Source organism: Microtus oregoni, unplaced genomic scaffold (assembly GCF_018167655.1).
Source record: "Microtus oregoni isolate MIOR12 unplaced genomic scaffold, Mior012 000092F_ref0000046, whole genome shotgun sequence".
In the NCBI taxonomy this organism is placed as follows: domain Eukaryota; kingdom Metazoa; phylum Chordata; class Mammalia; order Rodentia; family Cricetidae; genus Microtus; species Microtus oregoni.
In genome coordinates, this window is record NW_024544604.1 from 766,879 (window position 1) to 784,235 (window position 17,357).

General features: G+C 38.4%; 1 protein-coding gene across 1 annotated transcript in view; it reads right to left on the bottom strand.

Annotated features, from left to right (window-relative positions):
- The window catches only part of LOC121442622 (vacuolar protein sorting-associated protein 13B-like), a 171,795-nt gene that overhangs the window by 104,056 nt on the left and 50,382 nt on the right, over nucleotides 1-17,357 (bottom strand). The window contains exons 12-15 of the mRNA XM_041644227.1: nucleotides 16,295-16,486; nucleotides 15,375-15,544; nucleotides 12,687-12,881; nucleotides 11,033-11,157 (exon numbers count right to left, since the gene is read on the bottom strand). Coding sequence (XP_041500161.1) covers nucleotides 11,033-11,157; nucleotides 12,687-12,881; nucleotides 15,375-15,544; nucleotides 16,295-16,486 — 682 coding nt within the window. The remainder of the gene's footprint in view (nucleotides 1-11,032; nucleotides 11,158-12,686; nucleotides 12,882-15,374; nucleotides 15,545-16,294; nucleotides 16,487-17,357) is intronic.

Below are 17,357 nucleotides of genomic sequence, written 5' to 3' on the forward strand. Positions count from 1 at the left end.
TTACAGAATAGATTTTCAAACTATCAGTTCAAACATCACTCTCTAGAGAAAAATAAATCGTAGAGTAACTAGTGGGATAAACAACTCATTAAAACTCAACTTGGACAAACTCCAGAATAAATTGAAGGAAACAGAAACAAGTAGATCTTAATTGCTTAGTAGCAAATACTTTAAATGACTATACCCTAATTACAATTTCAAAGACTGATCTGTCATTTCCTGGCAAATTATAAATAGAGACAATCAAATTTCTGTGCCAATGCAATTTCTATTTTTAAAAATTCTTGCTTTCAGTACATAACAAGAAAATTCAGAAGTGTGGTTCTTCCTACCACTGGATGCAAAGAAGGAGTCTTCCACATGCACCCTCCAGGCACAAGGAGCCCTTCTCTAGGACACACTCCATAGCAACAGCTGGACATAAAGATTCCTACAGAGGTCCCAAATGCCAAGTTTGAAAACACAGATTGGTTCCCAAAATTTATTTTTATTATTTCTCACATCCTGTACAATAAAATAAGATTAGGTCATTATTTTCCAAAATTAAGTTAATACAAAAATCTTACTAACTTATGAGACTAGGTAAAACATGGAAAATTGTGGGATTTTCTTTTTTACAGAACGGTTACTTAACTGACATAACATTTCATACTCAAAATATAATCTTTTAAGTTCTTTCTACAAATTAAATGATAGGTTAAATGACAGTGTACCTCCTACTCCCATATAGGCACTCTCTAAAAATGAGCACACACAGACCTCTCTGCGCCCAGCATGTGCACTGCAATGATAAGCACTCTCTAAAAATGAGCACACACAGACCTCTGTGCGCCCAGCATGTGCACGGCAATGATAAGCACTCTCTAAAAATGAGCACACACAGACCTCTCTGCACCCAGCATGTGCACGGCAATGATAAGCACTCTCTAAAAATGAGCACACACAGACCTCTGTGCGCCCAGCATGTGCACGGCAATGATAAGCACTCTCTAAAAATGAGCACACACAGACCTCTCTGCGCCCAGCATGTGCACGGCAATGATAAGCACTCTCTAAAAATGAGCACACACAGACCTCTGTGCGCCCAGCATGTGCACGACAATGATAAGCCCTCTCTAAAGATGAGCACACACAGACCTCTCTGCGCCCAGCTTGTGCACGGCAATGATAAGCACTCTCTAAAAATGAGCACACACAGACCTCTGTGCGCCCAGCATGTGCACAGCAATGATAACAGTTTGGAAATGGACGGACATGTGCTGGCCTGCTTCCTCCAACTAAACTCCATCAAAGTTAGAATACCTGTCCTTCTCTGTGCTCTCTCAATGCGGCCTGGAGCTACACTGCAAGGTCAAGGTCCCAGGCAGGGCTTCTGAGCACCCTATAACCAACATCACCAGTGCTAGCTAAGGACACCGTGTATGCTACATCCTATCATGTTAAGAAATGGTCCTTGGTTGGCAGAAGAGAGGGCGCCTGAACTGGCATTGCCCCATAATCACACTGATGATTATCTCGAATATCAACATAGAATCTTTGCGATGGATGGAGATAGAGACAGAGACCCACATCAGAGCACTGGACTGAGCTCACAAGGTCCCGTTGAAGAGCAGAAGGAGGGAAAAGATGAGCAAGGAAGTCAGGACGTGTGGGGTTGGGTCCACACACTGAGACAGTGTGCTTGATCTAATGGGAAATCACCTAATCCAGCTGGACTAGGACTGAATGAGCATGTGATCAAATGCAGCTGACAATGGGGGCTGACTGAGAAGCCATTGATAAAGGCACTGGGACTTATTTCTACTGCTTATACTGGCTTTTTGGCACCCTAGTCTATTTGGATGCAAAGCTTCCTAGGCCTGGATGCAGGGGGGTAGGGCCTTGGACTTCCCACAGGGCAGGTCACCCTGCCCTCAGTTAAGGCTGGAGGGGAAGGGAGGAAGGGGAATAGGGGAGTGGAAGGGCAATGGGAGGGGAGGGAGTAGAAATTTTTGAATGGAAAAATAAAAGATAAAAATAAAAAAAGGAAATGAAAACACTTTGTAAGTCGGATATGGTGGCATATCTGGAAGGCAGAAGCAGATGGATCTCTGAGTTCAAAGCTAGCCTGACCTACATAGTGAATTCAGGAACAGTCAGAGATATGGAGAAAGACCATGTTTCAAAATAAAGACAAGATTTTTATCAGTGGAAAGGGAATTACTGGGAGCAGAGGGTACAAATGAAGCAAAGAACAAAGAAATTAAGAATGAGGGAAGTGAAAGATCAGCCAACACAAAGGATTTAGGAACCTGTTATAAGGAAAATTGCTATTTTGATAATATGTGCTCATAAAATTATTTTTGAAAATATATTGTATATTAAATAAAAATAAATTTTAAAGATTCATAATAGACCTTACATTAATATAATCTTAATGTAGACAAATCACTATAAAATGTATAAGCTGTGCAAATAAAAATGTAAGTCAATTACTTATGTGATTTGGGATTTTACACTTCTAATTTGGTAATGTATAAGTGGTAAAGTGTAATACAAATATGTTTTTGTCATGGCTTATGGACAATAACAGAGTTTTCTCTTGTAATATACTTATAATTACTATTGTGAATTCATTTTTTAAAAACCCAAATGTTCATTTACTGATGAATTAAGAAACAAAATAAAAGTCTATCCACAATGCTACTTAAAGATACAACAACGAACTGTTGTTACGTATGATATGGTTGAAACATGGAACAAAAGACCACATCCTACTATAGTCCAAAAAAAAAGTGAATGGAAAAGATATATGCATATATATGAAGTAAATCTTGATGTGGGAGTGTCTATCAATCTGTTGATTTCATTGGTTAAGCAATAAAGAAACTGCTTGGCCCTCATAGGTTAAAACATAGGTGGGTGGAGTAAACAGAACAGAATGCTGGGAGGAAGAGGAAGTGAGCTCAGACTCGACAGCTCTACTCTCTGGAGCAGAGATGCCATGCTCCCCTCTCCCAGCGCGAGAGCTCTGCTCTCTGAGGCACATACGATGAAGCTCCGACCCAGGATGGATGTAGGCTAGAATCTTTCCCGGTAAGCGCACCTTGGGGTGCTACACACAGTTGATTAGAAATGGGCTAAATTAATATGTGAGAATTAGCCTAAAAGAGGCTAGATAGAAATGAGCCAAGCAGTGTTTAAATAAATACAATTTGTGTGTTGTTATTTCAGGCATAAGCTAGCAGGTGGCCAGGGTGCTGGGGACGCAGCCCTGCCACTCCTATTACTACAAAATCTATAGTTCCTTTAAAGCTAAAATGAAAACAATCTTTACTGTAGCAAAGAACATCACCTGCGTTTGGTGGGATTCTGATGAAAATTTATAAGGTTGATAAATAAAGTAAAATTCATTGAACTTTACATGTCAAATCTTGTGTTCTAAAATTCATAATTTCAGCCAGGCCTACAAATGCCTACACTTACATTCGCTAAGCATGTTTAAATTTCAGACCGGGAGGAAGGTTTCAGATCTTCTTACAGTCACTGCTTCCATAGACTTGGGTCTTTGAGTGGTGGTGTCTTCTCTTTAACCTTGGGACACACAGGCTTTTGTCATGAGAATAGTGCACATGCTCACCTTGTTTTATCAACCTTCAAAACTCATGCAAACTAGTGAGCTGTGTCAGAAGAGCACTCTTCTCAAGACTGCAATGACCTGTGCATTATAATTCAAATTTTTGTTAAGTCTACCAACTTTGAAATTAGATTAGTCTTATATATAGAATTTAATCACATTTGTATCATGACTGGTTTCTTCATGCCTGGAGCAATTATGCTTCAGGACCTAACTGTAACTCATTTTCAGTAGATGTTTATTAAAACAAGCAGAAAGGAATTTAGTTAAATAAACATTCTAAAAATTGAAGCTATAGAAAAACAACAGGGATACATACATGCTCAAGTTACTGTATAAAAAAGACAAGTTACCCAAAACTACCCACACTCTGTGTCTTAGTAAGGGTTACAATTACTGCAGTGAAACACCATGACCAAAGAAACTTGGGGAGGGAAGGGATTATTTGCCTTATACTTCTACCTCATAGTTCATCACTGAAGGAAATCAGGACAGGAAATCAAAAACAGCAAAAACCTGATGCAGAGGCCATGAAGGGGTGCTGCTCACTGGTTTGCTCAGCCTGGTTTGCTCAGCCTGCATTCTTGTGGAAGTCAGGATCACAAGTCCAGGGATGGCACCACCATAACGGGTTGGGTCACCCTCCAGTCACTAAGAAAATGCCCCACAAGCTTACCTACAGCCCATCTTATGGAGTCTGTTGAACAAATAATAAAAACCCAGAGACAGATATTGGGATTTAAGCTGAACATCAGAGAAGCAAAGCAGCCAAGTCACTAGAGAGATCTTACCTCTACCAAGACACAAACAAAATGGCAATCCAGTAATTCTCTCCACCAACCTCAGACTGTATGCTTCACTGAGTCATTGTCTCTTTCCCCTTTATATTTCTCTCTCCACTCAGGAATATCACTCCTGTCTTCACTTCCCTAGTGCTAGAGTTAAAGGCATGTGATCCCAAGGGATGGGATCACCTTTGTATGAGCTCTGTTTCTCTTTTAGACAGATTCAATCTTGTGTAGCGCAGGGTAGACTTGAACCCAGAGAGATCTGTCTGCCAATATCTTCTGACTTAAGTAGTTCCAGGAAATTATCAGCTGAACCTGAGAGAGAATTGGCTTTGACTGAAGAAAAATTACAGAAGGCACACGTGGATCATGTGGATCCGAATCTTAACTGCATGCTGGTCATATCACCCTCCAAGCATTTCTCTACAGGAGTTTTAATGCAGAGGGAAGATACTATCTTACAATGGATCTTTTAGCACATAAACTGAGTAAAAAATTAAAAAGTTATGTGGAAAAGGACTCTGGGTTCATTCTAAAAAGAAAATTGAGAAGAACCAGAAGAAATTATAGCACCTTTTAATAATGATGAAATAAACAAATTATGGGAAGAAAATAAACCCTGACAAAAAATTGTAGTAATTTTTGGGGAGAGATTAAACAACAACTATACCAAAAGCAATAGAATTCAACTTATAAGGAAAACTGAATCCTTCCTCACATTGTACAGGAAATACCAGTAACTGGGGCCCTACATTCTATACTGATGCAGATTAATCAGGAAAGACAGGCAACAAATCAGATTTTTTAAGTAAAGTGGATCAAAGCCCTTAAGTCATCACAAATTTGTTATTCTCATAGTAATAAGAACTTTTAAAGAACCTCTCAACATAGTTACCAATTTGCAACATGCAAAAAGAGTTGTTTTACATATTGAAATCACTGAATTTATACTAGATGGTACAGAATTGACTTTATTGTTTACTCAGTTACAAAATACAATCAGGAATAGGAATCACCCCATATTTATAATACACATCCAATCCCACAGGAGTATGCAAGGTCCTCTAGAACAAAGTAATGCAGAAATCGATCAATTATTGATTGGAAATGTGCTGAAGGCCTCAGAATTTCCTAAAAACCATCATATCAATAGCAAAGGTTTAAAAGAAGGCTTTCCCACCATGTGACAACAAGCCAAGGAAATTGTAAGAAAATGTCCTACTTGTTCTTTATACAACCAAACACCATTACCTGCAGGAAGTAACCCAAAGAGTACTCGAAAGAATGAAATATGGCAGATGATTGTATTTCCCTTCTGTAGAATTTGGAAAATTAAAATATGTACACCACATCATTGATACCTATTCAGGTTTTCAATCACCAACTATTTTGAGTTTGGAAAAGGCTGATTCATTAATCACACATTTGCTAGAAGTTATGGCCATCATGAGTATTCCTGCACAAATACAGACAGACAATGCTCAGCATATGTCTCTGTAGGAGCTCCTTCTGTATTTGTGTTGCTTTCATTGGTTGAATAAAGAAACTGCCTTGGCCTTTTGGTAGGGCAGTACTTAGATAGGCCGAAAGACAGAATTGAATGCTGGAGGAGGAAGGCAGACAGAGAGAGCTGCCATGAAGTCACCAGGTCAGAGACGCTGAATCTTTCCTGGTAAGCCACAACCTCATGGTGAAATAAAGATTATTGAAAATGGGTTAATTCAAGATATGAGAGTTAGCCAATAAGAGGCTATAGATAATGTACCAGGCAGTAATTTAATTGTATTAATTTCTGTGTGGTTATTTTGGGGTTAAGCTAGCCATGCGGCGGGATGCGGCCCACTCCTTCTTACTACATGCCTCTAAGAAAATTCAACAGTTTTTTACTTATTATAATACAAAGCATATTACAGGTATACCACACCATCCTACAGGCCAGGCAATTATAGAAAGATCAAATCAAACAATAAAAGATATTTAAATGAACAGAATGGAATAATAAAGACACCCATAAACAGACTACCAAATGCTTTATTAACTTTGACTTTTCTAAATGCTAATAAGAAAGGAACAACAGCTATGGAGAGACATGGGATGGTAGAAAAACTATGGCGTTAAATCAGACCATGTACTTTAAAGATGTACTGACCTCAGAATGGAAACCAGGACATGTGTTAATGGTGGGGAGGGGTTTTGCTTTTGTTTCCACAGAAAAAAAAATTATGGATCAAAATTAATAAAGATTTGATTTGAACAAGAGACACCTCTTAATTAGAAAAGATGATAATAGTTCATCAAACATCATAGCTGTTTAATTCAAACTAACCTATAAAACTAGCAAATGCTTTTCATTTGATCAGAAATAACTTGCCAAAAGACAACCTCCCCAAAATTAAGGTTAGGGAAGAGTTCTGTTTCTGTCTTTTCAGGAGAATGAAGAAATCTAAGGAATCCTAAGACCACTGGACAAATGAGACATCTATAAAAAAAGAACAAATCATTCAGAAAAAAAAAGTCTCAAAAAAAAGAGTAAATTGGCCTATTGGTATATCACATTTACAACAGGAAAAATTTCATAAATCTTGCCAAATGCTTGTTTTTGCTGTTCTCTACAGACATATAAGGCAAACAGTCATTGTGCAGTCCCAATCCAGTTAGAGATTAAAGCTGACTTTGGAGTTCTAGTGTGGCTCTCTCCTTCTCTAAACCTAAGCATGCTTATTAAAGTGTAATTCAAAATCTCTGTCTCATGAGAAGAGCCACCTTATATGGGACAGAAGAAAAACAAACATTTAAGGACTACTTTATTGCCACTAATCTCATAATCCAATGGTTTTATATTGGCTCTTTAACAGCTTTTCTTAGGGGATAAAATTTATAAGATTAATATATATTCTAAACTTTTGGTTATGACATTAATGGTCACATAAAATACTAACTAAATTGAGAAAATGCTTCATTATATCTTTCTATACATGATTTTGGTTTGAGTCTCTATCAGTTTTCAGCAGTGTACCATGACCACGCCTTACAGCGACTTTGACATCTCCAGAAGGAAGATGGGGCCTCACAATGAGGATTCCTCCAGGACTATGTTAACACCACTAAGGCTAAAACATACCACCTAAAGATCTGCTTCACTACAACTAGACTACACGTGGCTCAGAACAATCGTGGTGACCTGAGATGATCCAGCCACACAGACTGCTCTAGCCAGGCTGTGGGACAAGTCCTGTGCTTTCCCATTATGCAGAGACTGGACAACAAATGATACCACTCTCGGGACTTAACAGTTAACCCAAAATTTTCTTTTCAGGATCCCTAAAGATACCGTCACCCCCAGAAAGCAAGAAGCAAATTTAAGAATATGCCGCCCACATTCACATGAGGTGGGGTAGGTAATTTTTGGTCATTCAGTGTGTTATGGATATTTTTCATTGTTTAGGGAGGTTGGTTATAAATTATTATTGGTTACAGTCAGTAGGAAAGTTGAACAAAGGATATTAGATATTAGATCATCAAAACAAGACAGTTCTTGTTTTCGAAAGAAAAAGGGGAATACAGATATGGTAAGATAAAAAGGTAGATTGTAAAAGTCTACTCTGGGAAGAAAAAAGGATATAAATATGAATTAAAAAATTTATAGATAAAAAAGTAGTTTTTAATCTACCTCTAAAAAGCAACTACTAGCTTTAAATATTTTACATTGGACTTTTAGATATTGTATACAAATTTTGTATATTGATATAAATTTGAGATTAATTTTGTCAAAACATACTACACATACATTTATAATCTTGTTCAAGGAATTGTGCCTATACAGCTCATTTAATAATGCAATGCAAATTTATAGTCCTTGAAAATTATTATTACCCATTGTTTAGGATAGTAAGGAAATGCAGGTTAGTAATTAGTCACCTATAATAGTTGAATTTGTACTCACATTAGGTATGTTCTCAAGGTCAAACAAAGATATATTTTAGATAGACAGGTCATCTTTAAACACTTAAGATATCTACAGACTATGATATATAAGATGTTGAAATAACATAGGCTCTATTTCACGACAATGAGACATGTCTGCTCCTGGCAGCACCAATCTACTTCAGAGAAGATGATGGACATCAAAGAAACTCCAGAAGAAGTTTACTTTCTTTGTAGCAAAAGAAAGTCACTGGGCAAGAAAGTGCCCTTGACTCGACTACTGACAGTCTGCTGTCCTAACCCGATAAGCAGGACACAAAAGAGAGTGACTGTCACCATTAAGACAAGGTGGGACAGCTCTTTAGAATATCCTGCTTCAGAGAAAAGTCTTTTGGATATTCTAGATCTGTAGGCTAAAAATGGATGCCTCAACATTTCAGAGGAACTTTGGTTGACTGTCCAGGCAACCAGCTGTTTCTGTCATTTCTCACATTTTTTGGAAGTTGCTTGCTTGTACTTCCTGCTTACTCAGGTAATAGTATTTTCTTCTTGGGTCTCTGAGGTAACCGAAGACGAAATAGTTATAGTTTTCCTTTTTTTAACAGATTCAGAAAAGAAACTCACTAAAGAGGTATAAAGTGTAAAAGGTTTAGAGACATTATAGATAATTTGATAATGCAAATTAGGATAGAAAGTGAATTAGGTACAACCTTTCGAATTCATCAAGATAGGATAGATATATACTATTTTTTCTGAATTTGTCAAATGCAAATAAATACGCTGTCAATGTATATTGTATATATTGTAGTTATTGTGTATAATTTTCCTTATACTTATTGTATATAATTTTTCTTATATTACTTATAGCCTTCTATAAGGGGGATATACATAATATGGGGAAAATACAGTGATATAGTATTTGTGTTTTAATAAATAAAGCTTGCCTGAAGATCAGAGGGCAAAGCAGATACACGTCAGCCATACAGGCCAGGCAGTGGTGGAGCACACCTTTAATCCCAGCAGCCACACTGGTCAGCCAAAGAGACTGAGTGGTGGTGGTACACGCCATTACTCCCAGCACTGGAGAGGAATTTAAAATGGAGGAGACAAGTTTCAGGGTCTATCTGAGGATTTCTGAAGGCAGGATCACCCACTTCAGTCTGAGGTAGAGGCAAGAGCCAGAGGCTGGCTGCTTTCCTTTTCTGCTCTTCAGTTTGAATCCCAATATCTGTTTCTAGGTTTTTATTATTCATGCTACACCTTACTAAGTTCACCATCAAATGTACGTTATTAAAGGAACACAGTATTTCAGTAAAGACATCCATAGTGACACATCAGGGCCACGTCTGAGTCAGTGGCCCTACTGCTGCCAGGATCTGTGCTGGTGTCCAACACTTGGGTAACCACCTATCCCGGGTGGCCTGCGCACTGGAGACCTGGCCGGCCCCTCACCCAGCAGAAGAGCTGTGCAGTGTCATGGACACAGGATAGCTGTCCCCAGGACACTCGGTGAATGCAAAACCTTCCCTCCACTGCCAGCTGCCATAACAGAAGAAGTGGCCATGCAAGTGGCCCCATTCCTCACCTGTCCTATTGTGGAAGAGCTGGCCTCAATGGCACGGGCGAGGGAGGCTTGGCCCTCACCATTGCATGAGGGGAATGATCCTGGTGGAGGACAACACTGACCAGCTCAGTTACTACCCAGGCCCACACCCAGGACTTTGAGTTAGCCCAATCCCAACATCTTCCTCATCTATGACCTACTGGAACACATGAAGAGACTGGTCCCGTGGAACCACAGCCACAGGAACTCCGTGACAACAGGTAACAGCAGGGGATCCCAAAGAAAACTCAGTGAGGGTCCAGTACTGATGGTGCTCCAGAAGCCAGAGGCCCTGAACCAGACCAACAACTCAGTGCAATGAACATTTGCAAGTAAAGCTCTTTGGACAAAAAGGGTCCACTGTGTTACACACTGAAGCTCCCAAGGCCACTATGACAAATGAGCATGTGATGGAGAAGCGGGAAAAATAGGGGTGAAGTCATTATTCTCTCTTTTATTTTCATTTTAATTTTCTTTTGTGGGAAGAGGTACAGTGATAAAGGATGGCCATGGAAGGACAGGGAAATAAGTGGGATTGGGGCACACGATGTGAAATTCCCAAAAAATCAATTTTAAAAATTACGTTAATAAAAAGAGGTTTTCATTTTCTTAAGTTGTAGGCAGACTTTTCTTTCCTGCCAGACAGTTCCCAAATAACCACATGGAAACTTATTAATTATAAATGTTCAGCCAATAGCTCGGGCTTATTACTAACTCTTACAACTTAAATTACCCTATTTCTCTTAATCTATGTTTTGCCACTGACTCATGGCTTTATCTGTCTCCAGCATGTCTGGCTGCCTCTGCATTTCCTAGTAACTCTGCCTTCTTCCCAGCATCCTCTGTGCCTGGAAATCCTGCCTAGCTATTGGCCGTTTGGCTTTTTATTAAACCAATCAGAGTGGCACTTCTTCACAGCGTACAAAAAGATTATTCTAAAACATTAGGTCTCAATAAAAATATAATTTCAATTGTCTTCAAAAGTTTTGTAAAAAGCTAATACCTGAGCATAAAATAGACATGTTTGATTTTTTTTCCCATCCACAAACTATAAAAATAAAAATGAACATAAACCACAGAGTTTAACCAGTCCTTACTTACCAGAGAGCAGGGAGTTTCAGAAGTTTCCCATACAGGGCAGTGCTGAAAGAGGGGATAATTGGTACAGGCAAGCAGTAAGATCCACTGTGAGTCAAAGATGTCAGTCCTGCCTGGAAACCAAACACCTGAGACAACAGAGCACAATCAAACCTTCAGAGCTGAGTAAGCAAGGATGAGACGTCAGCTGCACAAGAAATATGCTACCATGTTTGTTCTACTACCCAAATGAAGCACCAAGAAAACATGTTCTTCTGTTTGAGATGGTTTGACAGCAGTTACATTTCAATACTTTACGCTTAAATTTATCTGAAGAAATCCAAAGATTGTCTTTGGTGTGCTACCGTTTTACATTACACACATATAACTAAGGAGCACTAGTGTGTCAACTGAGAGACAGGGAAGTACTTTAATTTTCTCATGGAGTCCATCACATGGAATCCAGCACTTTTCATTTATTTATTTATTATTTTTGGTATAAAACTAGGTTGCCAAGATGACTCATCAGATTAAAGGTGCTTGCCACCAAACCTCTCTGAAGCCCAGCAGAAACATCTTTCACGCCTGTCCTTTCACCACCACACCATATACGGGCAAGCCTGGAAGCAAGCACCTCTGCCCACTGAGCCACCTCACTGACCTAATGAGTATATCTGAAAGGTTTTTAAGTTTGGGGTGGAAGGACTGGGGAGGTGGTTTGCTGCATGAGTATAAAGATCTGACTTTGGTCCCTAGCACCCAGGGATAAGAGCGAGCCACAATGACACATGTCTGTAACCTAAGTCAAGGGTTCACTGGTCAGCCAATCCATGAGCTGCAGGAACAGCAGAGACCCACTATCAGGAAATCATGTGCAGAGTGATAGAGGACATCTTCTGTCAACCTCAGCTTCAGAGCCACATGGACAAGGGTATGTATCCACATGTATATACGCATGTATGCCACTAAACAAGACATGTCTTTTATATCAAGAAATTAATGTGAGGGGCTGAAGAGATGGCTCAGAGGTTAAGAGCATTGCCTGCTCTTCCAAAGGTCCTGAGTTCAATTCCCAGCAACCACATGGTGGCTCACAACCATCTGTAATGGGGACTGGTGCCCTCTTCTGGCCTGCAGGCATACACACAGACAGAATATTGTATACATAATAAATAAATAAATATTTTTTTAAAAAAAGAAATTAATGTGAGTCCAACAAGAAGAAACTGACTAAGAATAAGCACATTAAAGTGTTATGATGCACTATGCCTATATTAATATTTATTTTCAACAAGAAGAAACTAAGAATAAGTACATTAAAGTGTTATGAAGCACTATGCCTATATTAATATTTATTTTCAAGCATCCTGAGTTTGTTTTAAAAAGTATCCACGTTAAACATATTGTCATACTGCTTACAAAAAATCGATATGAGTGACATTTTTACATCTTCAAAATTGTAAAATCACAACTGCCTTATAAACAAACTACTCATTTCTAGGAATTCAAAGGAAATTTTAAAATAGACATCTTAATTACACTGCACTAGACTAAGTCTTACTTAAATCTTAGCTTATGAAATATTGATTCTATAAAATTATAACCTTTAAAACAAAGAAATACATTTGCTATTCCTAAAGTGACCAGACAATAACACCTATGGAAATTCTGTCCTTATCTTGAGGTAGCAGTGGACATAGCAATAATGAAGCAGACTATCAGAAGGCTGAGGGAGGCCACTGACTACATGCACCAACTGCTCAGCATACATTGGAACAGAATGCTCCAAATTAATTTTATCCACCAGTATCTGAATGGATGGCAAAGGTCGAAGTGATTGGAAGTTTGTGGCATTCATGAAGTTACTTGAGTTCTGGAAAGTAAGGGTATTAATTTTAACAGAACAGTGACTGATCTACATACACCCCTCTAAACAAACTCCAGGCCCTCATATTTCACAGCAGAAAACCTCTCTAGAAATGCCTTTGTTAGAACTCTAATGAAATAACTAAATACAAATATCTTTTAGATATTTCAAGTATGTCTCAGCTTTTAAAGAAAGCATTTTAGGTTAAATTAGTCTTGAACTTTCAGCTAATGAGTTTTATTTTTCAATTACAGAAAGGAGTATTATCACCCCTTATTTCCATAACCATTCTAAAACCTGAGACCATTACACTGTAAAATAACAGAAAGGAGTATTATCACCCCTTATTATTTCCATAACCATTCTAAAACCTGAGACCATTACACTGTAAAAGACATAATAAAGTATACATGAAGCAAAATATGACCCAAAGATATTTCCTAAGAATACGCACATTGAAGTTCTACATCTTGCGGAGGTTTTGGCAGTGGCAGTGCTCCATGTACCATTCTGCTCACAAACTGGCACAGACAAACTTGAGAATGTATGCTACTCAAAGTACTACCTTTCTTGGAACTAACTCTCAAAGTAACTTGGTTCTAAGCTTTCAATAAAGAAAACCAAGACCTTCTTTGTCTTGAGACAACCTATTTACATACAGACTGTTTCTCTACCCCAAAAGTCAGTAATTTTCCCAGAGAAACAATATGGCTATAATTGATGGCTGAACATACTAGCGTCACTGTTTTTTCATCCTCAGTAATAATGAAACTACTTTCAAATTGCTATTGTTTTGTTTTGCTTTCTAAATTACTATGGCTTCCTGTTGGGGAAAAAAAAACATAAAATGAACCACACCAGTCTGAATTGAGAAGCACAACGATTTTGTGTAACTCCCGCCCATCTGAGGGACTCCAGAAGGCTGACTGACTCCCTTTCTGGTCAAGACACTGCCACTGGAAGAAACCAACATTCTTACTTAATCACTGTAGTTCAATTTTTGTCCTTTTTAAACTTCGCATAAAAGAATCATACAGAATACTCCCTTTGACTAAACATCTGCAGGAACTGTGTATGTCCTTAATTCTTTAAACAGACACATTTAACATCCTGGAGTAGTTCCTTTTATTTTTGATGATATTCATTTTTTTTCTTTTTTTCTTTTTTATTAACAGGGCCTCTCTATGTAGTTCTGAACGTTATTGAAACCAGGCTGGCCTCAAAACCAGAGACATGCCTGCCTCTGCCTCCCAATTGCTGGGATAAAGGCGTACAACTAGTATACCCGGCTCAAAATCTGTTAATATTCTTTACTTAAATCTTTTACTTGATGCTACTAGTATTAAAGTCCATATTCAAAAATCCAATATCTTAATAAATTCTAAGAGTTTACTGGCAAAAGCTATCAATATTTTTCTTGGCTTCGCCTTCATTTTCAATTATGCTTTTCTGAGATAACCCGTCCTAGGTCCCCAACTCATAGCTCTTCTACTCCTCCTTTTTCTCACTTGTGTAGATCTTAGTGCAAGTCAGCTGTGCACTCCGTCTCTGCTCCTTTGCAGAGAAAATATTTCTTCCTTAGATTTTGTTTTGGGGTTATTTCATGAGTATGACTCGCCTGCATGTGTATCTATGTAAGGCTGTGCCTACTCTGCAGGAGTCAGAAGAGAGCACTGGACACTTTTCTTGCCCATTTTCTTTGAGCCCTGATAGGGGTAATATATCAGCAGTAAGTACAAACAGAAGTGTGTTAGTCCAAAAACAGCCCAGTTCCAGTTCTGAATAGGAACAAGACAACTTCCTTAGATTATTGGCTTCTCTCATTCAGATTAAGACATTAGGGCTTTCTAAATACGTACAGCTGGGGACCTATAAAGAATTTAGCTGCAGTGTAGGAAAAACACACGCTCTTTCACACATAATATAAGTCACTTGGTCCTTTGATTGCAGTGCTGTCATAAGGGAAAGAAGTTGACAGCAATATTGATTTTGCCTTCACTGTATAAATAAAGAAATGAAGGGCAGGTGAGGTGACTCACCCTAAACCTAAAGACCTAAGGTTAATCCCTGGGCCCTGCGTAGTAGAAGAGAACTGATTCCCACAGTTTGTCCTCTGACCTTCAGAACTGTGCTATAGCAAAAGGGGGGCACATACAGAATGTAAATATATGTTTAAAAGAAATAAATTCAGCAGATCTTTTGATTTTTAACACCTAATGTAACAACTGTCTGAGACAGAACACCCAGAAGAGAAGAGAAGAGCTGAAGTTGTTAAACAACTGCCAAGTAAAACAGCAGTAGAGGCTCTCACTTCTAGACGCCCCGCTTTAGCATTTCCTTACATGGCATTAAATTAGATTTATTTCAACATTTTTTAACAATGTTACTTTCTAAAAATCAACAACTATAGTTATAATGAATTTACTCCATAAGGGATACACTTTAATACTGGAAATCATGCATGCCCCACAGGAATAGGTCACTGAACAACAGATGTACCTTTCCGCCCATGATGACAGGAAGCAAGCGGTCTAGCAAATTGAATTCTGCCATGAAAATCGTGCAAGTACATTTGAGAAGAGTAACGCTTGTGTGCCGAGTGGGAATATATTCCTCCAGAGAAGCCACTTCCTCAGGATTCAGTACTGTTTCCTTTTCATTCTTACTTTCTAAAATAAAAATGATAAAAATTCAATAAAGAATATTGTAAATAAGTTAATTTTTTTAATCAACTAAAAACTGAGTTAAACAATTCCCCAATTTTTAAGGGAAATTAAAATTTTAATTTTAAAGAAAGTCATAAAATATGTTACTTTCAATTATAATACAAATTCTAAATAATATAAATGTATAAGTCTGAGGTATTTAGAGATTAAATGTTTTATTTTGATATATCGTTTCAGGAGTTTCTAATTTCTTTAAGATAATATCAATTCTCAACATTAAAATACCACTAAAATTAAAAGTACAAAGACAAGACACAAACTAAAAAAAAAAATTGCCACAGACAGATATACAGATAAAGATATGTACAGGTAGAGACAAAGATCCTATGAAGATAGATTTCTTTTATGTGTGAGCTTTTTGCATGTATGTGTGTCTGTGTGGCACATATAGACCTGGTACACACAGAGGCCAGAATCCCCTGAACGCAGGTTATAGGTGGTTGTAAGCAGCCGCAGAGTGCTGGCACCAGCATCTGAGTTCCAGGAATACAGCACATCAAGTCCTTACAGCAAAAACTGCAAATTTCATTTCTAATCTTTCTTCAAACGAGCTCACTCACTCATGTGGCAGATGCTCATGTGAAAGCCCATACTACCAAGCAAAATATAACGGAGCAAAAGTGAAAAACAGAGAAAAACTGAGTCACACAACCAAAAATACCTTGGCAGTCAAGAATGAAGTTAAAAACAAACCTGGTTTCAGCCTGCTGTATGGCTCATATTCATGTTCCAAAGCACAGACGGTCATCTTCAAAATCCGATGCACTGCACTACTGTCCAAGCGTAAATCTAGAGGGCCTATAACAAGGCTTTTAGTAGACTTTTCTTGGACTATTCCCAAGTCCTCATTTTTCCCTGAAGGAAAGTCTTGCTGATTTGCTGGACCTACAAGAAGTCCATTTTATATTAGTATTTTAAGCATCAATCAGACATAAAAAAGTGAGTGCATGAATGTCATACTTAATTATGATCAATGAAAACTACACTTATAAAAACATCACAAAAAAAAGACAAAATATTGCTGGTATGTTCTTCTCTCTTTATAAAAGACCTTACTTTCAAGATCAACTCTGAAATTTTCAACCCTTCAAACAAGCTGCTGTTTTTTGGCTTTGTGTTCCCCAATCTCCTCTATCTGCACTACCGCCCTTAACACAGTTCACACCTACCCAGCTCCTCTATCTGCACTACAGCCCTTAACACAGTTCACACCTGCCCAGCTCCTCTATCTGCACTACCGCCCTTAACACAGTTCACACCTGCCCAGCTCCTCTATCTGCACTACCGCCCTTAACACAGTTCACACCTACCCAGCTCCTCTATCTGCACTACCGCCCTTAACACAGTTCACACCTACCCAGCTCCTCTATCTGCACTACCGCCCTTAACACAGTTCACACCTACCCAGCTCCTCTATCTGCACTACCGCCCTTAACACAGTTCACACCTACCCAGCTCCTCTATCTGCACTACCGCCCTTAACACAGTTTACACCTACCCAGCTCCTCTATCTGCACTACCGCCCTTAACACAGTTCACAACTGCCCAGCTCCTCTATCTGCACTACCGCCCTTAACACAGTTCACAACTGCCATTTACTCAACGTCTATTCACTCCTCTGTTCATCTCAACAAACTTTTAAGTAAAAATATCTATATGTAGTCTTTAAAATAACTGTTTTTTCTGACATGCTACTGTAAAATGAAATTGTATATGTATAATTTTATATGTAATATGCATAAATGCTAATAATATA